Source organism: Sphaeramia orbicularis, chromosome 11, assembly GCF_902148855.1.
Source record: "Sphaeramia orbicularis chromosome 11, fSphaOr1.1, whole genome shotgun sequence".
NCBI lineage: Eukaryota > Metazoa > Chordata > Actinopteri > Kurtiformes > Apogonidae > Sphaeramia > Sphaeramia orbicularis.
In genome coordinates, this window is record NC_043967.1 from 36,832,018 (window position 1) to 36,858,239 (window position 26,222).

The 26,222-nt window shown below is 35.5% G+C and overlaps 1 protein-coding gene across 1 annotated transcript in view; it reads right to left on the bottom strand.

Annotated features, from left to right (window-relative positions):
* Positions 1-26,222, bottom strand: part of ext1b (exostosin glycosyltransferase 1b) — a 382,194-nt gene that overhangs the window by 9,860 nt on the left and 346,112 nt on the right. Inside the window, exons 8-9 of the mRNA XM_030147124.1 lie at positions 7,945-8,034; positions 1,230-1,390 (exon numbers count right to left, since the gene is read on the bottom strand). Coding sequence (XP_030002984.1) covers positions 1,230-1,390; positions 7,945-8,034 — 251 coding nt within the window. The remainder of the gene's footprint in view (positions 1-1,229; positions 1,391-7,944; positions 8,035-26,222) is intronic.

Consider the following 26,222-nt stretch of genomic DNA (forward strand, 5'->3'; position numbering starts at 1 on the left):
TTATCTTATTTTTTTAGTTCTTTTATTTTATATTCACTCTATTCTTCTGTAACACTGGTGATTGTAAATATTGCTGTACTGACTGGAGTTGACCTCCTAATTTCATTGTGCACATAATGACAATAAAGGGTATTCTATTCTATTCTATTCTATTCTATTCTATTTTACTCTATTCTATTTTATTCTACTCTATTCTTTTCTATTCTATTTAGTTTTATTCTATTCTATTCTGATCTATTCTTTTCTACTCTATTCTGCTATATTCTATTCTGTTTTATTCTATTCTATTCTGATCTATTCTTTTCTATTCTATTCTATTAGTGTTTCTTTTATAGCCACTTGAGCAGACTTTAGCACATCAGTATAAGTAAAAGTGTTGAGTTTATCTGCACAGATTCTTTTTTTTTTTTGATCCCATTTCAGTGCTTCTTCATGTTTTCCTCAGTTGTGCACATTACAGAGTATTTTAACTGGCTAACATACGCACTAATGTCTGGATGTTCACAGCCTCTCTTAATACCTCCAAATGCCAGCGTGAGCTTGGGTTTTCAGAAGATTTCTGCACTTTGTAGACGGATGAAGAGCAGGATGTTAGAAAGACGTGTCCGGACGTGTTATTTTAAATGCAAGGCAGATTTTTTTTTATAAGTTCCATTCCATGTGAGGTGAAAACTATCCTTCAGTCCAATTGCATTGCTCATACATCTGACTGAGCCTATATGTTCCTGATGGATTGAATGACTGACTTATTGGAAGTGATTAAGCGTTGGGCTACAGTGATTGGTTGACTTCAGCCTAATGGACTGTTCCCATCACAGCTCAGAGAAGCCATATTAAAGCTGACAGGGCTGTGGTAAAACTAAATGCAGAAACTATGAAACGCGCTGTAGCGGACAAATTGACATTTTTTTGGATAAAACATGCCCAGTGTCAAAACAGTGCTTTCCCGAGGCTGTGCTAGACTGAACATCACACCTCCTTTTGTAATCTACAGATCACTGCATCAAAGTGTTGTATCAAAAGAAACACTGGAGAGCAGAGAGGAGCAAAGCTGTGATCCTGCTGTAAAAGAAGGGGAACGAAGCAGAGGTAGGGAGGAGAAAAACACAAAACAGCCACAACTGCTTCATACTGATGTAAACACATGCACCGGAACAGGTTTTTTTTGTTTTTTTTATTTTACGAGTTCAGAAAATGATAGTTGGAGGTGTGTGTGGCCGCGGTCGTACCTGTGGTAAATGGCGGCCCCAGTCAGCACCATTGAATAATCGTTGGTCCATTTGGATGTGTAGCCCCAGCGCTCCTTGTTGCTGTCCCAGAAGTGGCTTCGGGCCGGGTAACCAACGATCCGCTCAGGAAAACTCTGCCATACGGTGAAGGCGAAGTCCACCTACAAAGACACAAATACAGATTTTACTTTAACACATAAAGACCCAGTGTTACTTCTGTGGCAGCTCCCAAATTCATTTTTCTCTATTTTTAACCGTTCTTAAAGGAGTGATATTTTTGCTTTTTTAAAATGGGACTAGAAAAGACCCCCCACCCCGATCCACAACCAAAATTTAATCATTTGTTCCTTGCGCCAGTATCAACATTTCCTGAAAATTTCATCAAAATCTGTTCATAACTTCTTGAGTTATCTTGCTAACAGACAGACAAACAAACCCCGATGAAAACATAACCGATCATTACATAGGTAATTATGCATTTTAAAACATTTCCCTGTGGTCTACATAAAGATTATCCTTGAGACACTCATCAGATTAGATCCTTGCTAATTTCTGTCCTCGAAGCTTAGAATAAAGTTTTTCTCAAACAAATCTATGGGATTTATTATATTACCTATTTGGGCTTGAATATAACGGTGTGTAAAACTGAATTTGAGACAATTCAGACCAATAAAAGAATCACCAAGACACATTTAAGAGGACAAAAATGTGGTTTCTCTCATCAGGTAACATACAAAACTTTATATTCAGGGTTCAAACACATTTTTCACATTTTTCAAGGTCAAATTCAAGGACTTTTAAGGGTCATTTTCAAAATTTTCCAGCAAAGCACCTTATCGCTGGGGTAAAACATATACCTACAGGAATACATATACTCATGATTTTTTTTTTCACTTTTTATCACAATGATGTACGTTGTATTAAGCTATAAACATGTAAAATTATATTTCGTAGTAGGAAAAAAAATTGAAAGTAAACAACACTAAGTTCTATCCAAAAAAAAAGGGAAGCCACCTGGTGTTCTTCAGGCGCACTCACACTGAGCCAAAGATTAAAGGAGTGATATTTTGCTTTTTTAAATGGAATTAGGCATTTTCAAACATTTTACTGTGGTCTGCATAAACTGTAAATGCTATGTCTGGGTCTGAATTCTTCATTAATTCAACTCCACAGGTCCATCTTCAACCCTGTTTCTGAGTAATGACATCAGAAAGGTGGTTTTGAGCACTGGCCCTTCAAATGCAAATGAGCCACTTCATGCCCCGCCCCCTCCAGGATGTTGGCTGTGCTGCTCTGTCCCATTCAGCCCCTTGTGTTCGTTAATGCAACCAACAACTGATGGCTTTTAACTCCGTGTAAATTGTGTGCTCCTCTGTCTTTTTTTTATTTATTTATTTACTACTATTTGATTTTGTGTTATTCAGAACACGGCTATAGTTTGTTATAGTAGTTATGTACTTATTTATTGTTTTTAGTATTTTTTTTAATTGTTTTATTGTTTATATGATGTGCAGCACTTTGGAAATGTTTGTGTTGTTTAAATGTGCTATATAAATAAAGTGGATTACATTTTAGGTAATCAGTTTGAAAATTTGGACATATTTTCAGTTTTTACTTAAACCACTGCTGCTGACAAACAATTATGTCGTACTCTGAGAAGTATTTGTTGGAAGTCTTTACCTTATATGTGCAAATGTTGTGATGTAACTAGTTATAGACATAACAAATGAAGCAGGAATTAAAACAGGTTGTAGAAATCCACTCGACTTTGCCAAAATGAATATAAAGATAGTTTTTCAGCACCTGGAGGGTTCAAATTCAAACTTCATGAACTATTAGGGTCCAAATACACAAATAAATGAACCACAGACTAGCAAAATATGACCCCTTAAAGGTAAACACGCTTTTCAATACGCTGCCTTTTCCTAATGGAATGATTTACAGAATGATATGAAACCTTTGCTTTTGAATTTGCAGTGAAATCACTGCTGAACTTATCCTTATTGTACATGACCTGATACTGTGTTGATTTATTAAGTTGTTTGTTGGGTTGATTTGTTGGAACTATGTCTATGCTGGTATATTTTTAATGTGAATGAGGATTTGACCTGGATAAATAAAGCATATATATAACTATAAACCTAAAATTTGACAAATGTGATGATGCAAGACTGCATTTTCAGGCCAGAAATACTGTTGTTAGATTAGTTTTCCTCCCCCTCAAGTTAAAAACCCTATCTATCTGTGGTTGGAAGAAAATAAAACTCAGAGGGGAAGAAAGTCTAATAAAAGAAGTGAGCACATTTCCGTGAAAATAGTAAAATAGTACAGTAGCGAAATCTCATCAAACACAAAGTGGTCTTTCCTAAGCAGCTGCCTCTGGTCTGGAACTTCACAGATCAAAGTGCTCAATCAAATAATTAGACAGAAACATCAAAAAGGCCTAAGCGGCTCCACAAACAGCCCACACTGCACTACACCACATATTACCACAGCATCCTACACCAAGAAAGCACTTGTATTACGGGATACGCAAGTTGAAAACCACCATTAAAACACAGGCCGTTCTGGAGAAGTCGATATGAACGAACCCTAGAGAAGTAGAAGACTTCTGTTTTTGATGCAACACAGCAGCAAATGGACAAAGGGGAAAACACAAAAATATATATGCACTACCAGTCAAAAGTTTTAGAACACCCCAATTTTTCCAGTTTTGTATTGAAATTCAAGCAGTTCCAGTCCAATGAACAGCTTGAAATGGTACAAAGGTAAGCGGTGAACTGCCAGAGGTTAAAAAAAAGAAAAAAAAAAGGTAAGGTTAAACAAAACTGAAAAATAATGTACATTTCAGAGTTATACAAAAAGGCGAACAAGAAATGGGTTAACAACTTAAAGCAGTTCTGCAGCAATGGAGGTTGATCAAGCCTGGAAAGTTGGTGCTACCAGTTCCTCCAGGTGTCCCAACGTTTGTGAATTCCTTCCAACCCCCTCTGTCTGCATAAAAGTAGTGCTGGAACACACTTTGGTACCATACCGTTGTGAGCATTATTTGAACAGTACTGGACTGCACAAAGTAGTGTGTTACTATGAAAATGGAAAAGAGGAAAAGGCAATTAACAATAGAAGAGAGGACTGAACAGTTGCAGGTTTGATGGGTCGAGTTGCAGCAAGAAAGCCATTTCTGACACTTCAGAATAAGAAAAACAGGCTTACCTGGGCCATGAAACACCGCCAGTGGACTACTGAAGACTGGAAGAAGGTGTTATGGACTGATCAAACCTGCAACTGGAAGTCTTCTGTTCACAGTGTAAACTCAGACTTACTTCCTACCACCACTATCTTCACTGTGCTTGAAGCTGTTGTCCTGTCAGTCTCCTCTCACTCCAGCTGTTGACTGTCATAAACTTGTCTTCTGATTCTGTTGTGTCTTTGGCTCTGCCACACCTCTTCCTGTCAGCATTTCCCAGTCCAGTTTCTGAGTGCCTTTGGATGGTGAAGGAAACTGGACTTACTGACACCTGGACTTTCTTGGACATTTCTCTGTAGGACAGACCTACATTTTTCAGTGTTCTGATGGTCTGTCTCTCTTCTATCGTTAATTGTCTTTTCCTCTTTTCTATTTTTATAGTAACACACTACTTTGTGCAGTCCAATACTGTTCAAATAATGCTCATAACAGTATGGTACCAAAGTGTGTTCCAGCACTACTTTTATGCAGACAGAGGGGGTTGGAAGGAATTCACAAACGTTGGGACACCTGGAGGAACTGGTAGCACCAACTTTCCAGGCTTGATCAACCTCCATTGCTGCAGAACTGCTTTAAGTTGTTAACCCATTTCTTGTTCGCCTTTTTGTATAACTCTGAAATGTACATTATTTTTCAGTTTTGTTTAACCTTACCTTTTTTTTTTTTTTCTTTTTTTTAACCTCTGGCAGTTCACCGCTTACCTTTGTACCATTTCAAGCAGTTCATTGGACTGGAACTGCTTGAATTTCAATACAAAACTGGAAAAATTGGGGTGTTCTAAAACTTTTGACCGGTAGTGTATATATCTATATATATATTACTGTGTTTACATTCATTATTTATGAATCAGTAACTGTTTGGTGAAAAGAAGGAATTAACATACTAATCCGTGGACCTAGATTAACTGGATGCTGGTTTACATTTCATTTACGTTCCTTTAAAACATATAACTGTGTTCTGGGTGGAAAAAAAACTAAGGAAGAAGAACAACGTAAGGATTTGTGGTGATGATGAAAATACAAAAATGTCACTAAATCTGTGACTAAATCCTCAAAGACCACCAGACAGCCACCAGTGACAAAAAGTATCTACTGAACTAAAATGTTGAACATCTCCTGAACCTCTAATCCTATCAAAACACTGAAATACTGCAACTAAAATGCAGTTTGTCAGCTTTTCAGAGGCATCAGATATGTGTTCTTTAGATGTTCAGACTCCCATTCACCCATGCAGTTTGACAAATGAGAGTGATTGTAGATTTTATTTTCATATCCACTTAATAACAGATTTTGTGGAAAAAGTGGCTTTTCTTCAGCTTTCTCTGTTCTGCCTTTGAATTTACAGCATGCTTATACACAGGAAAATATCAGATTTTCACTGAAAAACGCAAAATGCAGAGGATAATATTATAATATACGGTGATAAACCACTTAGAAATGATTAAATGTGGAGCAAAATTCATGTGGAAGTCGCCACCAAAATAGTTTTAGGTCTTTTTTTTTAAATTATACATTTACATAAACATGTACTTAGACATAAGGAACCACAAAGACACACACACACACACAAAAACAAATTATACAACAAACCTACAGACCTATTAAACACAAAAAAGAGAAAATAAAACAAAAAAAACACAGTAACAACAAAATAAATAATATTATCAACTCCTCTTTACAATGCTCAGGGCTGATTAATAGTTAATATAATATATACTAACAACAAATTTCCCTGTTAAAAGGACATTGTTGATTAAACAAATTAATTTGTCCACAAACAGAAAACTTAATCTTTTCCAAATTTAACCTTCGTGTGGTGTTCAGATTTTTGTTCGTCAGCCAGTGTTCATTGGTCTGGGGGTCCCGCTGCATTTGTGGGTTTTTAATTCAACATAAACAATTTTATGTTAAAATACTCAACAAATGTTTACTTCATCCCAATTACAAGCAACATAAAAAGCATATATGTTTAATATTTACCTTTTGCCTTTGCTAGATCACATTTACATATTAAAGTACTACTTGTTTTTAGTTCTGGGTTTTTTTTAATACAATGCAATATAATATAAAGAAGAGGATTAGGGGGAAAAAAATGGAGAAAAAAAATAAATAAAGTTAAGGTCCAATATACTTTTTATCATTTCGCTGAGAAAAAAGTCTGAATTCTGACTTTTTTTCTCAGAATAATAATGAAAATAAATAAATAAATAAATAAACATTGGACCTTAATTTAAATTTTTTCTCCAGTGGCCATAATCCTCTTCCATAAGATATGAGAGGAAAAAAAAAAAAAAATCATCATTTTTATTTTAATAACAAATGAAAATGGGTCTCACAGACCCAAACATCATACGAGGGACGATTTATTTACTTTCATCGATTTTATTACTTTTTAACAATTTGATTTTGTGTTATTTAGAGCATTGCTGTAGTTTATTACTCTGAGAAAAAAAAATCTGAATTCTGACTTTTTTCTCAGAATAATAATGATAAAAATGTATTGGACCTTAATTTAATTTTTTTCTCCAGTGGCCATAATCCTCTTCCATAAGAGAGAAGGAAAAAGTTCATTAAAAGAAATATTTACTCATCATTTTTCTTTTAATAAAAAATGAAAACGGGTCCCACAGACCCAAACATCATTCAAGGGTTAAAAAGAAAAGTAAATCATGCACCTATTGCACAAAGGTGGGTGGCAGCGGTTCCTTCCACTTAAAGAGAATCATACAATGGGACCACAGTGAACAAAAAGCTATCGAGTCACTTTGGTGAAATAGTTCTAGGTCTTTAAAGAGGGTTGAATGTTTGTGTGGATGTACAACAGGACTGTAAATATCACTAGTTTCATTCTGTGCCCTGAAGTTCCCCCTGTTCTTAAACTTTTCTTTGTTGTTTATGATCCAGCTGCCTTAATGGGAGAACTTGGGGTCGATTTGGTTTTGGGCAGGATTTTCCCTTCAATGCCAGCTCTGCTTTGCCATCTTGATCCTCCGCACAAACAGCCTTTATGAGATCTAATTCTACTCTGTTCAAAGCAGCATCTGGCTTCCCATGGTGCTGCGCCAAAACATGTCCCCGGGTAAGAAAAAAATATGTAGAGGGAAAAAAAAAAAAAAAAGTCTATAACAGTGCTGTTCTGAGATAGGGAACTGAAAAGGTGCAGAATAGTAGGAAAAAAATGAAAGTAAAGGAGGAAGATGCAGAGGTCTAGGCAAGAAAGAAGAAAAGAGTAAAACACTGGGGTTAAAAGTTAGAGTAGTATAAGCTATTTAAGAATCGAGTTGCAGAGCGATAACTTGAAAACACCGGGGACAAAGGAAACGGGAGATAAAAACATGGAGAGAAAATGCAGTCAGAGAGTTGCATTTGGAATAGAGCGGGTCTGCCACTTTGTTTTGTCTCAAGAGGAAGACGAGAGGAAGGAAACAGCAAACTGAATATGTATTGGATTGTATGGAAGGAGGCGTACCTCTGTGGTGGACAGCACTGTGTCTTCATCCAGGCTGAGGACAGCATCCGTCACTATGGTCTCATAGGGCAGGAAACGGCTGCTCATCACCTGCAGGGGGAGACACAGAGCACATGGGGTTAAAACTACAGCGTTAGCACCAGAAAGGAGGGATTTCACTGTTCAGATGGCGTTATGTCCAAACATCAAGCAGTTTAAAAACAAATACAAACAAATTATTTTTACAAAATACAGAGAGGAAAGGGCTTTGGGGGGGGTCTCGTTGTTTTTCATAGTGGGGCTTTGACACGTGCTGATAATATCTAGTTTAAATATGGATATATGAATATATTATTACTATATAGGACAATATAGAATATTATATGTATTTATATTATGTATGTATGTGTTTTTGTTTGTTTTTTGTTTGTTTTGTTTTTGCTCTTTTTAGTTTTTATTAATATCTGGTATTAATATCTGGTAGGAAAAGTTGTAAATGGGTATTATAATAGTGTACATAGGTAAAAGGATGTGTGATATTGTTATACAATTATTATTGTTGTTGTTGCTGTTATTATTATCAGTAGTACTATATTAATATTCATACAAAATAATAATTGCTATATAATGATCACAAGGAATAGAAACTGGGGGTAGGAGTGCATAAGTTTTTACTTCTTCCTACTCCTTTTCAAACATGTATAATTTAATTTGTTTTATTATAACTATTATTATTATTATTATTATCATTATTATTTACTATTGTTATTAAATTATTTTGTTGTTTGCTTATAAATCATTTATGTACCAGTACTTACATTTTCTTGGTTGATTTTTGTTTTGATTTCACTGTCTACATGTTCGAAATAAACATTTCATTCATTCATTCAATCCTTAGGGGTCTGAGCCTATTTTGGCTGTTTTTGAGTACTTTTGATTTGCCCTTTATATACTATATAAACAAATGTTTACTATACTCATGTTTCATATCTTTTTTTTAGCACAACTTCATCTGTCTCATCTGCCTATTATTTTTTTCACTTTAACCTACTATATCAACACAAAAGACCAAAAAACACACAAAATATATCAAATCCGATTTGAAAAATGTATATAATTTATTGCATAAATAACACAAAGATACTTAACAAACCTTTTCAAAGACTTTAAAAGTGAATACTAGTTCCAAATATTAGGTATATAAAGTCCAAATTGTAATAAATTAAAACTGTATTCAAATATTTGACTAAAAAGCATATCCTTATAACAGCATTTTCTGACCCCCACGGTTCTCCCGGTTTCTGCATCTAGTTCAGGTGGGGTTCATACTCACCCTAACCTGGAACTAGAATCCACAGATTTGGACAGTTTTTTTCATTTTGAAAAAGGACAAAAAATGAGGAATATCTGGTTTGAAATATAACCCCCCCCCCACTTCATTTTCATACTTTTATTCACGTTTGTTTGCTCTGGTTTCAAACTGTCATATCTCTGGGTGTATTTGCTCTATTAACATCACATGAAAAGTGGGAGAGTGTTTCAAGTCCGCACTTTCAAATGCAATTGTCCCCAGTGGTCTACATGACCGACTTCCGACGCTAGGACGTGTTGAACATGTCATGTGATTCAGGCACGGAGTCGAACCGTGGAGCCCTAAGGGTTAAAACCACAGTGTTAGCATGAGAAAGGCTGGATTTCACTCCTCAGATGGCATTAATGTAAGAACATGTGGTTGAATGGAATGAATAAATGCAGAAGAGTGGGTAGAAAGTATGGAAAATATGAGTGACATCATCATCATGACATCATCATCATCATCAGTATTTTAGGACCCAATGCTTTTATATATCATCTTATTTGTTATTAAATGTCTTGTGTGGGTGTTTACCCAGAGGGATGACAGTATGTATTGAGCGTCTGATGCCAGGGTTTCCATGGAAACATTGATATGTCATCCTAAATCAGACTAGGATGCTTTGGGATTTGTCATCTAATCATATGCTGTGTATTCTGTTATGTATGAATGAAGAATTGGCTGCATTTTTAAGAATTAAATCATCCATTTTACATAATTCAGGCTCAAGTCTCAGTACTTCACATTAAACACTATATACTGTTACCGATGGAAGCAATTTCCACAGTACATATATACAGGGTGGGTGAAAAGCAACCAGGCATTAGAAATTGCTTATATAATTTTTAGCGTCACTCGAGTTATGACAAAAACATTTTTTAAACAGACTAATGGGGATTTCTTATTTTTTTTAGTGTCTTATTTTCTTCTTAATGATATCCCAGATGACGTCCTTCAGAAGGTTGTTCATTCCATCTCTGGCCGGTGCTTACGTTAAAATATGAAGATTTACTTTCATATTCCCATGTAATAAAGAACATGTATCATTTGTTTGAATACATTTGTAATAGGAACATGGATTTTAATACCAATACTTTTCACCCACCCTGTATAAACAGTATAACCATACTAACAGTACACAATGGGAGTGCTCACTTCTCCCAGACACCACCACCAAATTTCACAAAATACTAATAACCAGATATACCTGAATCAGGCCGTAGCCCCTGGTGACCATCTGAAAAACACAGTTCTTTTCACACTGCAGGCAGAAGTGGACAAGACCTGATCTGTTTTTTCAATGTGAACTACACAAATCACAAACTAGAAAAGCACTCGGAGAATGCAGACCTCTGATCACCACCAAAATTTAAATATTTGTTCCTTGTGCTAGTATCAGCATTTCCTGAAAATTTCATCCAAATCCGTCCATAACTTTTTGAGTTATCTTGCTAACAGACAAACAAACAGACAAACCCCGATGAAAACATAACCTCTGCTGTTCCTTGGCAGAGGTAATAATCTGATCTTTTCAATTCTGATCCAAGACACTTTCATTTGTGGTCCTGAATTAGATACAGATCTGATGTCATGTGACCTCAGTCTGAACAGAAGTCATACTACTTTTATCAAACTTCGGCCACAAATTCAGATCAACTCTACACATCATTTATAAATGGTCACATTTGAAAGTGTCTTGGCAGTTGATATGCTGACATCAGCACATGCACAGACATGACGACATCAGCTGGATCGATGCCAAAATAAGTTACACTATGTGCGATGGGCGGGGTTTGTTGTGGCTGGAGCCACTTGTTATACTTTTAGTACCTTTTACATTTTTGATGGTATTTTATGTATGTTCTTAGTTTAGCGATTTATGTATAGTTTTAGAAGGGACTTTTATTGTGTTTTATGTATATTTTTAGTATGGATGTATGGCTGTGATTACCTCTGCCAGGTGGTGTGAATGTGAGAGTGATTGTTTGTTTCTATATGTCAGCCCTGTGTTGAACTGGTGACATGTCCAGGGTGTACCCCACCTTCAGCCATAAGTAGCTGGGATAGGCTCCAGCGACCCCCATGACCCTAGTGAGGATAAAGCCAGTTCAGAAAATGAATGAATGAATGATTTGGGCCGTTTTTACCTGCACTGTGAACATAGCCTAAATAACCTCATTTGCATATTTCATATTTCACTGACTTTGGCTCCTTGTACCTCTGATTTTACTTCTTTCTGTTACCAACTGGCTTCATTTACCGACACATTTTACTATAAACACTCTTTAACTTTAGTAGTTACTGTATGCAACCAGCCGTGACATGAACAAACTGCAGAAAGGAAGAGAAAATGTTGAGCAGCCAATATCTTACACTTTACCGCAGCAGTGATAGAGTGCTGATACAAGTTTCCATTACTGTTGTTGGGTCGTCTTTTCTCTTTAAATCAATAAACACATCTCTGTGCAGCCAGACACAGTGTGAGTCATGTGCCCTCCTTATAGCAAAAAAAAAAAAAACAGACCTTTTCTCCTTTCCAAGCAGAATATGAACAGTGTATATATTTAACAGTGAATGAAACTAAAGTGCATCACACATAATGGTCCTTGAATATTTACTGGAGATGCACAGAGTGATGGTGGCTGGTGGGCGGAGGCAAAGATCAACATCTTGAGGATATTTAGATGGGAAATCTCTGGTCTGTTGCGGTGATGAAAGCCGGTCGGATGAAAAAAAAAAAAAAACAGCAGCCTCTTGTTGAAGATGATAAGTGTGTGTATAAACCTGATGTGTGTTCAAACAACCACCCACACACATGCTCAAGAAGCAGCACTAAAACGCCTAAGTTTTAATGAATGCAGTTGCGCAAACACAAAGACATGCACAATCTACATAGGGATACACACCAACAGCATGGAAAACATTCTTCTCTTAAGGTCAGGCCATTGTAAGAAGACTTGTTCTTTGTAAAAAAAAACAAAAAAAAACCCCCCAAAACAAAAAAAAAAAAAAAAAAGCAAACACCTGTGCTGAAAAACCATTAAATATAAATTTAAGAATAATCAGTTGACTTCTTTTCTTTGTAAACACCTGGTATTATGAGCCTGCTGTGCTCCAGCTGAGTGGCCTCACCCTCAACACGTCTTCATCACTTTGACAATAAACAAACAAAAAGACCATCTGTAAAACCAAGACAAACTGTCCACTTACAGCTTTTACCAATATCCACTGTATAAACTATGATTTAATATAATACACCATATTATCACAGATACACTAAGATAATCCAAGCGTTGGCTGGAAATCAATAACAAAAACAAAACTACATCAGAACTAATATTATACCGCTACCCGTGAAGTTGGAATAAAATACTTTTATTTCTTCTGAAATGATTGTGATTTATTCTTGATAAAGTGTAAGTGGGGCTCAGTGTGTGATTATCGCACCTGGTAAAAATGATGAGGCGATTATTGATGTGTACAAATAGGAATAAAAAGACAAATGTGTCTGAAAATTAAATTATTCAAAGTGACTACTTTTGGTAATTTCTGCACATATTCACAGCGAGTCACCAGTCTCAGGTCCAATGTGGTCTCCAGGGTCTGTAAGGTCCACCTCTGCATGAACAGTGAGTGGACCTGCTTTGTTAGGTACCATGAAGTAATGGTACTAATGTAAGGAATGATGTTCAAAGGGAGAATGTGGATGTGGACTGATGTGATGCTCTAAAAGTGATGTTCTAATGTTCTAATCTAAAATACATATGTTTTTCTTGTATTATACTGTTGGGTATTGTTTTTGGTTTGGTTTGTTTGTTTGTTAACACTCTAGCAGCAAAACTATTGGTTGAATTCATACCAAATTTGGTTTATAGATTGCCAGTGACCCAGAATAGATGTCATTACACTTTGGGAAAAATAGGTCAAAGTTTAAATTTTGAATTAATTTTTTAAAATCTTTTTTTCCCCCATTTACTTATAATGGGCAAAATTTGACATGTCTGTAGCAGCAAAACTATTGGTTGAATTCATACCAAATTTGGTTTATAGATTGCCAGTGACCCAGAACAGATGGCATTACATTTTGTGAAAAGTAAATCGAAGTTAAAATTTTTTCTGAATTTTTAAATTCTTCCCGTTTACTTATAAAGGGTGAAATTTGTGCAAGGGTTGGGGTTTGTTGTGTCTGGCACCACTTGTTTATATTTACTTCTTGGGATTTTTTTTTTTTTTTTTTTTGCCACATATGGGTAAGGAACTAAATACAGTAACTTCACTGACCTTGATTTTCTACATGACAATAAAACATTTTGAAATATTTCACAAAAGTAATAAAGTCTTGTTATGTCCTCCAATAACACACTGAGGTTGAAATTTAGATTTTCAGAGTATTTCTATGAGTGCCCTATAAAGGGTTAATGGGCAACAGTGTACTTTTACAAAACTTTGGCACAAATTCAGCACGACTTTGCACTGGAGGAAGACACTCTTACGCTTCAAAGACGATCAAATGAAATATACATTAACGCAGCAACAAAATCTGTTATAATAGTCGAACACTTATTGGGATCATTTTAACCTACAGTGACAGAAAAAGGGTTTTGGATGCCCCATGTATTTGTGATATATTACATTAAGAATCATTCTTAAGTCATTGAACGCTGCCTAGTATTCTTCCATTCTCCAAATCCACATGCTCCTTTCTGCACATGCTCAGTTCCATCAAGGTCAAAACTGATAATGCAACACATCCAGGGCCTGACATGTTGAAACAAGACAAACATTTTTTTTCTTGCTAACAACAAACAGCAACTAAAAAATTGCATTTATTTGTGTCTATCTGATGCAGCCATACCTTCTGAAAGCACAAACATGATTGTTCTTTAAGTATTTCATGAATATTGATAATATAACGTTAATTAATATTTGAGATTGAGTAAAATTTTAAGGGTGTCCAAACAATTTTTCCCATTACTGTACAATAAATAACAGCAGTACTTATATATATTTTGTTTTAAATGTAAGGAATAGAATGGACATGTTTGTATTATTACTTTTACTGAAGAGTTTAATCTGGACATTGGAATCTGGAGAGTTACAATAAATGCAATAATAAATAATTTAATCTGAACCTGAGTATTAGTATAATACTGCAGCAAACACAAACAACCTATAAAAAGATCTGTAATATCAAGAGACAGTGTCCATTTACAGCTATTACCATTATCCACTGTATAAACAATAACTAAATGTAATAAATAACATTATCCCAGATATACAACTGGAAAAAAATAAGCAATAATGCAAATATTAGCTGTAAATCAATCATAAAATTTGCTCCAAATTGTTGGATTCAAAGGGGAAACTTCTACCCTAACATTAGGGTGGGGAATCACAAACCGGTTCCAGTCAAAAGCTGCTTCTTTACAGTTCCTTTTATCAATTATTTGTCTGACAGTTTCACACTGTAAAACAATGACATCAAACTCGTGCATGTACGCGTTCTGGATTAAACAGCAGTAAAACAGAGGGGACTGTACACAGCTGAGTCACATACAATGCCCTTTTCTTTCCTCTTCCTGTGTTCTATAATAAAACAGTTGACGCATAAAAACCTGTGTAGGCCTGACTTTTTTCCTACACAGGAATTGATAGGAAGAACTGATAATGATTCTCATCAATGGAAACTTTTCAATTCCCATTTCTACTCACATACTGACAAACGTCTCAGATGCACCATATTATTAATTATAACTATCCTGTAAGTATTCAAAGTTGTAAATAATAAATAATAATACATTTTATTTACGGAGCATCTGTCAAAACAGCTTCACAACAGCAAAAGAAAAATCCAGGAAAATGATAGTAACATAAAAGCATTACAGGCACAACCAGGAATAAATAATAAGACAGAAATGTAAGGAAGGACATTTTCACAGCTGTTCTGTTATGAACATGACAAGAACTATATAAAAAAGATTATCCTTGAGACACTCGTTGTCAGATTAGGGTGTTGCTAATTTCTGTCCTCGAAGCTTAGAATAAAGTCTTTATCAAGATTTGGGCTTGATTATAACAGTCTGTAAAACCGAATTTCAGACAAGATAAGATATGCTTTTATTAGTCCCGCAAGGGGAAATTCCAGATATTATGGGAAATTCCAATATTAGACCAATAAAAGAATCAACAAGACACATTTAAGAGAACAAAATGGTGTTTTTCTGATCAGGTAACATACAAAACTTTATATTCAGGGTTCGTACACATTTTTAAAGGTCAAATTCAAGCACTTTTAGATAAAATACATATATACAGGAATACATGCACTCATGATTATTATTTTTTCACTTTTTACCACAATGGTGTACATTGTATTATGCTACAAACATCTAAAATTATGTTTCATAACAGCAAAAACTTTAGAAATGAAAGGAGAACACAAAGTTTTATCCAAAAGAAAAGGAATCCACTTGGTGTTCTTCAGACACACTCGCACCGAGCCAAAAATTGTCTACCTAAGAACACCCGGTCATTTTCTTTTTTGACATGAAGTTTTAGTTTTCAAAATGTATCACCTCTCTGTCAGTAGCTTTGGTCTGCAATCTAACCTGGCAGAGCTAATATTAAAAATAAATAAATAAATCAGATCATGCAAAAAACTTCACTTTCAATAAATTCTTTTTAATTGAAAATATTTCGAGGCAAGCAATGAATTGTGCAAGTACTGCATACTATACTCTGCAAATCAGAAGAACAGCTGAGTGAAGCGTCCTGTTAGAAAACATAAAAACAAAAAATTGCATTGAACATAATGTATATTTTAATTCAATTAAGTGATAGCGTTGCTGTTTGATGCCTTGCTTGTCTGCATGAAAAAGAAAAAACACTGCAGGACCTGGATTTTAAAACCTTCTAATCAAGTCTTGATGGTTCTTTCCGACAATATAGGTGAAAATCTCCAGCCTATTCAATAGTATTCAACCAAAATATAATATTTCAGTTGAATACTATCAAACAAACTGGAGATTTTCCTGTTGGTGTGTGCATATGCAGGCGAAAACAAGAAAAAACACCTCTCTTTCACACCTCTGTTCCATCAAACACAACAGAGCTGTTGCAGATGAAGTCAGCAGTCATCTGGTCACACCCGGTCATTTTCTTTTTTGACATAAAGTTTTATTTTTCAAACTTTATCATCTCTCTGTCAGTAACTTTGGCTTGGCATCTAATCTGGCAGAGTTAATATTAAAAATAAAGAAATAAAAAAATCATATCATGCAAAAACTTCACTTTCAATAAATTCTTTTTAATCAAAATATTTTGAGGTAAACTGTGCAAGTACCGCATAGTATACTGTGTAAATCAAAAGAACAGCTGAGTGAAGTGTCCTATTAAAAAACATGAAAACAAAAAGCTGCATTAAACAAAATCCATATTTTAATTCAATTAATTGATGTAGCGCTGCTGTTTGATGCATTGCTCGTCTGCATGAAAAAAAAAAAAAAAACACTGCAGGACCTGGATTTTAAAACCTTCTTATCAGGTCTTTTAAGTTCTTTCCTACAATATAGGTGAAAATCTCCAGTTTATTCGATAGCATTCAACCAAAATATATTTTAGCTTAATACTATTGAATAAACTGGAGATTTTCCTGTTTGTGTGTGCATATGCAGGCGAAAACAAGAGAAAAACACCCCACTCTCACACCTCTGTTCCATTAAACACAATAGAGCTGTTGCAGATGAAGTCAGCAGTCATCTGGTAAAGTGTCATCGGATGTTTCTCTCAGTGAAAACCCTCCAGAGGCAACGACAGCAGCTAAAAGGTGAGACCGTGTGAGGGACGGTTGTGTCTTTGCAGACAAATACAAAGGACAGAGGGAATGAGAGTGGAGAGGTGTCATCGTTACAGCTGTAATATCCTGAAGGCATGGAAAAAAGGTACCAAAAAAAAAAAAAATCTTTCTGTGTCATGTTTTCTACCCGAAAAGGACAGAGAAAACTAGTGAAGGAGAGTGAAAGAGGCAAAAGAAGAAGAGACAGGAGGGGAGGAAGTGACAGCGCGACAAACATTTACGACAAGAACAGAAGTGGAAAGAAGAAGAGACGAAAGCGGAGGGAAAGGAGAGGCTGGTGTTCTGAACCCTCGGATGGTTTGTAATGTTAGAAGTGCGACACATTAGCCTGGGGCTTCCTGGTGCTCTCCAGGAATGTGAGCTCTTACAGCAGGAATCTGCCTCTAGCGTTTCACCTCTTCTCTAAAGGACAGCAGAGGAGTCAGGCAGAGAGGTAGGAGAGGAGAGGCCTGGACCACCAGTGTGTGGAAACCATATTAAGCAATGATGGGATTCTACCATACCATACCAACTTTATTTATAATGCACTTTAAGAACTTTACAGCTGGCCAAAGTGCCGTACACGAAACATAAAACAAGGGACTAAATAAGTAAATGAGTAAAAACAGTGATAACACGGTGCAAAGCAGGCTAAGAACAACAAAATACAACCATCATAAAAAGAAAGACAAATTAAAATCTGATAAATACAGCATAAAATACATATACATATAAAAAAGAAACATGTCGCTTTTGGATTAAAAGCCAATGAGAAAAAGTGCGTTTTTGAGAAGTGATTTAAAGACAGGCAGAGACTGAGCCTGTCAAACATCTAAGGCAGGGGTGTCAAACATGTGGCCTGGTGGCCAAAGGGTCCAATCCGGCCCCCAGGATGAATTAGTGAAATGCAAAAATTACACTGAAGATATGAACAATCAAGGATGTCAAAATAAATTTAGTTCATCTAAAGTGGTCAGACCAGTAAAATACTATCCTAATAAAGTATAAATAACGAAAACCACATATTTTTCTCTGTTTTAGTGTAAAAAAAAAAGTAAAATTACACAAAAATGTTTACATTCACAGACTAGCCTTTACAAAAAAATGTGAAAAACCTAAACAAATACGAACAACCTGGAATGTCTTAAGAGATTTAAGAGTAATTTAACCAATATTCTGTCTGTTATTAAATGTTTGGTGTATTTGTAGATCCACTGTGATCTGTACGTTGTAATGAACATATAAAAATGAGAAGCTGAGGCCCAATAATGGCATAAATTGTTAAAATTACATTTTTTTTCTTAATAAATTTCATTTTGGTCATGGTTCATGTTTTTATAGTTTGTAGTTTTATGTTTAGATAGTTTGTAGATGTAGAAATTTTGATCATATAATCTTACTTTTTTCACTCTAAAACATAGAAATTAGACATACAAATTTTGGAATTGATATTATTCATGTATTATGTTATTATTTTAATGATCCGTCCCACTACAGGTCATATTGGGCTTTATGTGGCCCCTGAACTAACATAAGTTTGACACCCCTGATCTAAGGGCAACTGGTTCCACAGCTTTGGGGCAACAACAGAAAAGGCACGATCCCCACGAAGCTTCTTTTTTGTTTTTGGAACCAAAAGCTGCAGCTGATCTGACCTGATCTGAGAGCACGAGGGGGGGCATAGGGGTGGATCAGGTCAGATAGGTAGGAGGAGGCAAGGCCATTCAAGCATTTAAAAGCAAATAGAGGAATTTTAAAATCAACTCTAAAACACGCTGGCAACCAATGGTGTGAAGCTAAAACTGATTTCTCACACGGCTTAAACCAACAGTCATAAAGCAGCTTTTTGGCAACTGTGGAGGGAAGACAGAGGAAGACAGAGGGAAGGACAGAGGGAAGGAAGACAGCCAATGTGGTTGGAGGATCAGGCTGGTTTTAGACCATAGATTTTTTTTTTTTTCTGTCAACAAATCCCATGAAAAACCTAAAACCAACAATGCATTAGTCAGACTATCTGTCTTGGGCAAACACAGTGGGATGGAGAAAAATTAAAGGACAATTCTGGTGTTTTTCAAACTCAGTTTATGATTTTTCTTCATTTGTTTTTCAATGAATAAAATAAAATACTTTATTGTCATTATACAAAATGTACAATGAAATTTACATGCTAAATAATAGTAAACAGTAGTAATAGTAAAATAATAAATGCTGCAAAAAAAAAGGAAAAACTGAACAATAAAATTACTGGTGAGGTTGACAATGTTAAATATTTAGGCGTAGTCTTTGGCTCACACTTACATCCTGATAAACAGGTAAATATAGTTGCAGAAAAAATGGTGAAACCACCCTTGTTTTCTTCATTTTTTTGTTCATTTTAATGCCTGGTACATTTGTTTGAACAAATATAATGAGAACAACAAAAATAGCTCATAACAGTTTAGTTTCAGAGCTGATATCTATCCATTTAACATGTTTTCTTGATAATACCCAAAATCACTTCAGTTCTTACATCAATATCTATGGCATTGTACTGACAAAAACAGTGCTTTCAGACATTCCATGTTTTCTTTTCTGTCTGTTTTAGTCACATGATACACAGGAGTTAGTACTGGATTGCATAACCATTGTTTTTAATGACTTTTGATGGTATAATAATTTTTTCCATTTTTTTCTGCAGTTTCATATGCATTCTATCCACGTCGCACTGCATCACTTCCATGGTCACAAACCTCATAATTAACCTTAAAATCTGTCAAATCACATAATCAGACAATACAAATTATGTGAAAAAACCACTGCAATGACAACTTGGAAAAACAAAATATTCAGCTTTGACATTTTCAGAAATTATTCAGACTTAAAGCTTCCTTTAAATGTCTCAATGATCAAGCTCCTTCTTTACTGAGTGAATTAATTTCATGATATGAGTACATAAACAGTCAGTTGAGGGGCCTCAATAAACGCTAACTCTCTTATTATAAGGTGTAAAACCTCATTTACATGCTCATTCTCTGTTAAAGGAACATAACTATGGAACTGCTGCCAAATGAGTTCAAACATTTTAATATTTTTAATAGATGTGTTACATTACGGCTGAACCAGAAGCAACACTGTTTTCACGTGATGTTTTCTTATAAATAACAGTGTTTTTTGCTGTAATTTCACATTTTTCTACAAGCAGTTAATACAATTCATCTGGTATTTATTCATATCATATGTTGTAGTTCCAATGCTACTTTTATGTCCATGACAAATACATGAATCAATCTAAAATCTCAATCTTAGTGGACATCGTGGCAGCTAGGATGCTTTATCAAGGTCTAATTTTTGATTAGCTTTATTAATTTTAGCCTAAATTAGAGTGAACATAAGCTTTATTTGGTGCTTTATTTGACAAAATACATTTTGCATGGTTATAAATATATATATATATATATATATGTATATGTATATGTGTGTGTGTACAATATGGCTCAAAGAAATGCACAACAAACACTGAATAAGCAACATAGTGTATTTAAGCTAATATCGTGTCTTTTCTGTAGAAAAGTGGGACCACTTAATAATTATAATGTAAAGTTGGACTGATATCGATACTTAGACACAATTAGTTTGTTTATTTATTCATTTCAAATTTGCATTAAAACCAAACAACAAAAGGATTATATAAAAGAAAGTCCAACATTCGAAAAGGAGTGGGATGAAGTTTAATTTATTATCTCCCGTCCCTTTACCCATCCTTCAACCAACCCTAAATTCCTACACAAAACACAAAATTGCTGTGTATATCAAGGATAGACTGTCCATTTTACAACCGCATTTCACATTAAATGAAACTCTGTCCTTTTCGTAGCAGTGATAGTGCACATATCAAAAATAAAAATAAACTCTGTCCATTTTATAACAATACACATATTAAAAAACTAAGGTAAACTATCTGTTCCGTAACAAAAATGCACATAAATAAACTGTCCATTTCTTAGCAGTGATATACTTATCACAAATAAACTATATCCAATTCATAACAATACCCATATAAAAAAACAAAAATAAACTCTTGTCCATTTCATAACACTAATACCTACATAAAAAAAAAGTAAACTCTGTTCACTTCATAACAATAATACCATATTGAAAAACAAAAATAAACTCTTGTCCATTTCATAACACTATTACCCACATAAAAAATAAAAAAAAATAAAAAGTAAACTCTGTTCATTTCATAACAATAATACCCATATAGAAAAACAAAAATAAACTCTTGTCCATTTCATAACACTAATACCCACATAAAAAAATAAAAAGTAAACTCTGTTCATCTCATAACAATAATACCCATATAAAAGAACAAAAAAACACAAGTGATGTGAAGAGTCTAAAATCCCACAAATAAAGACTTGTTTGGCTCCAACTGGTTTTAAAATCACCTAGTTATTGGAACAATTTTGCATTGGGTCGTGTTAACCACATGTTAATACAAAGACAACAGATGGATTTGTAACCTTTTTAGTAACTGCAGGCTGAACGCACAAAAACCACTCTTAATAAAATGATTTCCATTTCAGTTGTTTTTGGGGTCATTTCAGTATAAGAGGAAAAAGGACTAAATATTTGGTGTTTTTTTCCCCCCTCCTAACTGGATGGGAGGCTTTAACCGGCCAGATGTGGCCCAACGGGATCCAGTTAATGATAATGTTTGAAGAGCAATTAGCCAAAAGTAGCTTTAAATGACAGATGATGAACATTTCTCAAATTTCCTTCTATTTATTAAAGGGGTGATATTTTGCTTTTAAAAAAAAAAATAAAAATAATAATGGAATTTTGCATTTTAAAACATTTCCCTGTGGTCTACATAAACTGTAAATGCTGTGCTTGGGTCTGAATTCTTCATTAATTCAACTCCACAGGTCCATCTTCAACCCTATTTCTGAGCAATGACACCAGAAAGGTCATTTTGAGCACTGACCCTTTAAATGCAAATGAGCCACTTCAGGCCCCGCCCCCTCCAGGTTGTTGGCTGTGCTGCTCTGTCCCGTTCAGCCACTTGTGTTCATTAATACAACCAACAACTGAACATTTTAGGTAATTTGGACATATTTTCAGTTTTTACTACTACCGCTACTGCTGATAAACAATAATGTCGTACTCTGAGAAATGTTCTTGACCTTATATGTGCAAATATCATGATGTAACTAGGTATAAAACATAACAAACTAAGCAGGAATGGAAATTGGTTGTAGAAATCCTCTCGATTTTTGCTGGAATTATTATAAAGATAGCTTTGCAGCACCTGGAGGGTTCAAATTCAAACTTTTTGAACTATTAGGGTCCAAATACACAAATAAATGAACCAAAGACTAATAATAGTGGGTTTAGCAAAAATGTGACCCCTTTAAAGTAAAACCGCTTTTCAATATGCTGCCTTTTCCTAATGAAATGATTTACAGAATGATATGAAACCTTTGCTTTTAAATTTACACTGAAATCATTGAACGTACCCTTATGGTACGTTCAATGATCTCTTCTCCCCTCCTCCCAGAACTTCTCACTCTCCATCGATGGTCACTCAGTCACCCCCTCTCCCCTGGCCAGAAACCTCGGCATCATTATGGACCCCACCCTTTCCTTCAAATCACACATCAATCATGTCACCAAAACTTCCTTCCTTCATCTCCGCAACATCGCACGCCTCCGCCCCACCCTCTCCCCCTCAGCTGCCGAAACACTCATCCATGCCTTCATCACCTCCAGACTAGATTATTGTAATAGCATTCTTTATGGCCTTCCTTCCACTGCCCTCCAAAAATTACAGTATGTTCAGAACTCAGCGGCCCGGTTACTCACCCACTCCCGCTCCAGAAATCACATCACACCCATCCTCCGTCAACTTCATTGGCTCCCTGTTCAACAACGCATTAACTTCAAGATCCTCCTCATCACCTACAAAGCCCTACACAACCTTGCCCCCCCTTACCTGACTGATTTACTTCACCGCCACTCCCCTACTCGCCGCCTCCGCTCTGCAGATGCTAACCTTCTCACCCCCATCACCAAGACTAAGTTCCGTACCCTGGGTGACAGGGCTTTTGCCATCGCCGCCCCCACCCTCTGGAACTCTCTACCCATTCACATCCGGAACTCTGACACAGTCACCTCATTCAAAAGCCAACTCAAATCCCACCTCTTCAGATCATCATTCGAAAACTGACCGCCCGCTCAACCTCCTCCACTCTCACATACCTTCTTTTGTGTGTTTTTCTTTAATCAGTATTTGTCTCTGTATTTGTTCTTCGATTGCCATTTAGCATTTACTTTGTATCTGTTTACCTGTTGGATGTATGTTTGTCCCTTGGTTGTTTTTTTGTAAAGCGTCTTTGAGTACTTAGAAAAGCGCTATATAAAACTGATGTATTATTATTATTATTATTATTATGGTACATGACCTGATACTGTGTTCATTTATTGAGTTGTTTCTTTGTGTCGATTTGTTGGAACCATATCTATGTTGGTTTATTTTTAATCTGAGTGAGGATTTGACCTGGATAAATAAACTGAACTGAACATTTTAGGTAACTGGCTCGAAGTTTGGACAAACTTTCAGTATGGACTACAACCACTGCTGCTGACAAACAATTATGTCGTACTCGAAGAAATGTTCATGGGAAGTCTTGACCTCATATTTGCAAATGTCGTGACGCAACTAGTTAAAAAAACGTAACAAATTAAGCAGGAATTAAAACAGGTTGTAGAAACCCCCTTGATTTTTGCCGTAACGAATATAAAGATAGCTTTGCAGCACCTGGAGGGTTCAAATTCAAACTGTATGAACTATTAGGGTCCAAATACACAAATAAATGAACCAAAGACTAATAAAAGTGGGTTTAGCAAAATATGACCCCTTTAAGGTAAAACTGCTTTTCAATACGCTGCCTTTTCCTGTTGATTGATGATGAATGATGATTTACAGAACGATATAAAACCTTTGCTTCTAGATTTGCGCTGAAATCATTGCAGAACTTATCCTTATTGTACATGACCTGATACTGTGTTTATTTATTAGGCTGTTTAACCCTCCGGTATCCTGTCCAGCAAGGCCCTTACTAAGCACCAAGTGTGCCTTTTTGGCACACTTGTGGAATAATGTCAAAAACATTTCATAAAGTTTATTTTTAATTCTTTTACACTTTTTTCTATTTCAACTTGAGCCGTAAATAAAAATACCAAATACTCAATAATTGTCACATTTTTTAACCCTTTAAATGCCATGTTTGTAATGTAAACAAACCATTTTTTGGATGCAAAAAACACACAAAAAAATTTGTTTTTCAATATACTACATAAAAGTGGATCACATGTTATTTGATTTTTGCAGCCTGGCATATGTCAGTGATTAACAGCAACACTGGTTAATTTGCATTATTATTTTTGGCGCTAGGTCAAATGTTCAAAAATACTAGCATCTGTCACCAAGTGTGAGAAAAAGGCACACCTATAAATCAAACTATTAAATATATATTGATATATTTTTCTGCTCTAATTTGATTTTATTTTTGTAAATCAAGGTCAGCCCTAATCATACATATCAAATGGAAGAAATAGTGCGTTTTAGGCACACTTGGGAGACAGATGCTAGTTTTGTAATTTTCTTTTGTTTACAATGTGCACATTTTACTTGGTGGCCAGAATTTTAAAGATCATGCAAAAATGAACAAGTTTGAATTCTAATCTTATTTAAATTGTGAAAAATAATATGAAGTTTTTGAACACGAAACGCAAAGTGTGCCTAAAAGGTTGACCTGGATATCGGAGGGTTAAGTAAACTATTTGGTTTTTGAGCTATTAGGGTCCCCAAATACACAAATAAATGTACCAAAGACTAATAAAAGTGGGTTTCGAAAAATATGACCCCTTTAATGCAATCCAGAAAATAAGCCAGTGTCTGTTATTCTGTTGCGTTCAGTATATGTAAGATGTGACAATATTTAAGCCAAGACTAGCAAGATAACCTGTTTTCCATCAGTCTTATTCTCTTTGCAACATAGAAAAGGCTTTGAAACAGCATCTAAATGTACACAGCAGATTAAGTTTACAGAAAATATAGCTGAGCTGTTAAAAATTTAGAGGGTGGAGCATGGAAGGCACTCATGACCTCAAATATTTATATATTCCTGGCTGAGAAGGACAGTATGCAAAAGAGGAAAGGAGGATAAAAAGGAGAAGCCGACGCGGTGATAGACAGACGGAAAAAAGGGAAGGATGAAAGAGTGGGAAAATGTTAAAGATGGGGAAACTGAGAAGATCTGTGGGCGAGGATGAAAGAGAGAGGGGATAAGCAATAAAAGTGGCACAAAAAAAAAAAAAAAAAGCAGAGACGGATGAAAAATGCTTGCTCCCTCTCTCTTTCTCTGTGGGGTGGAGGAACACAGCTTGGCTCTCCACAGTAAACACAGAACCCGCCACAACCACAACAAACCACAGGCTGCCTGGCGCGCACACACACACACACACACACACACACACACACTTACACACAAACACACACACAAACACAACAGCGGCAGTGCACTAAGCCTGTGCGACTCGCTTTTCACGGACACGTCGCTGCAGACAGAGCCTTCCTGCTGTGATTGACAGCTTGGAAGAAACCACTCAGAGCTACAGGGCGAGCTAAACCATAAACCCAGACTAACGCCGGGTGACTGACACTGATGTGAAAACCACTTCCTGTGATTGGCAGGTGAAGTTAACTTCCCACTTGTAGGAGGGAAGAGGACAGTGGCGGATGGCACTGATGTTTCACAGAATGAATGAATGACTGAAATGTTTATTTCCAACATATAGACAGTGAAATCAAAACAAAAATCAAACAAAAAAATATAAGTACTGGTACATAAATGACTGATAAGCAAACAAACAACAAAATAAATAAATAATAATACTAACAGTAAATAAATTAAAAAAAAAAAAATAATAATAATAATAATGATAAAAAAATGAAATGAAATTATTCATGCTCAAAAAGGAGTAGGAAGAAGTAAAAACTTATATACTCCTACCCCCAATTTCTATTCCTTATGATCATTATATAGCATTTATTATTTTGTATGAATA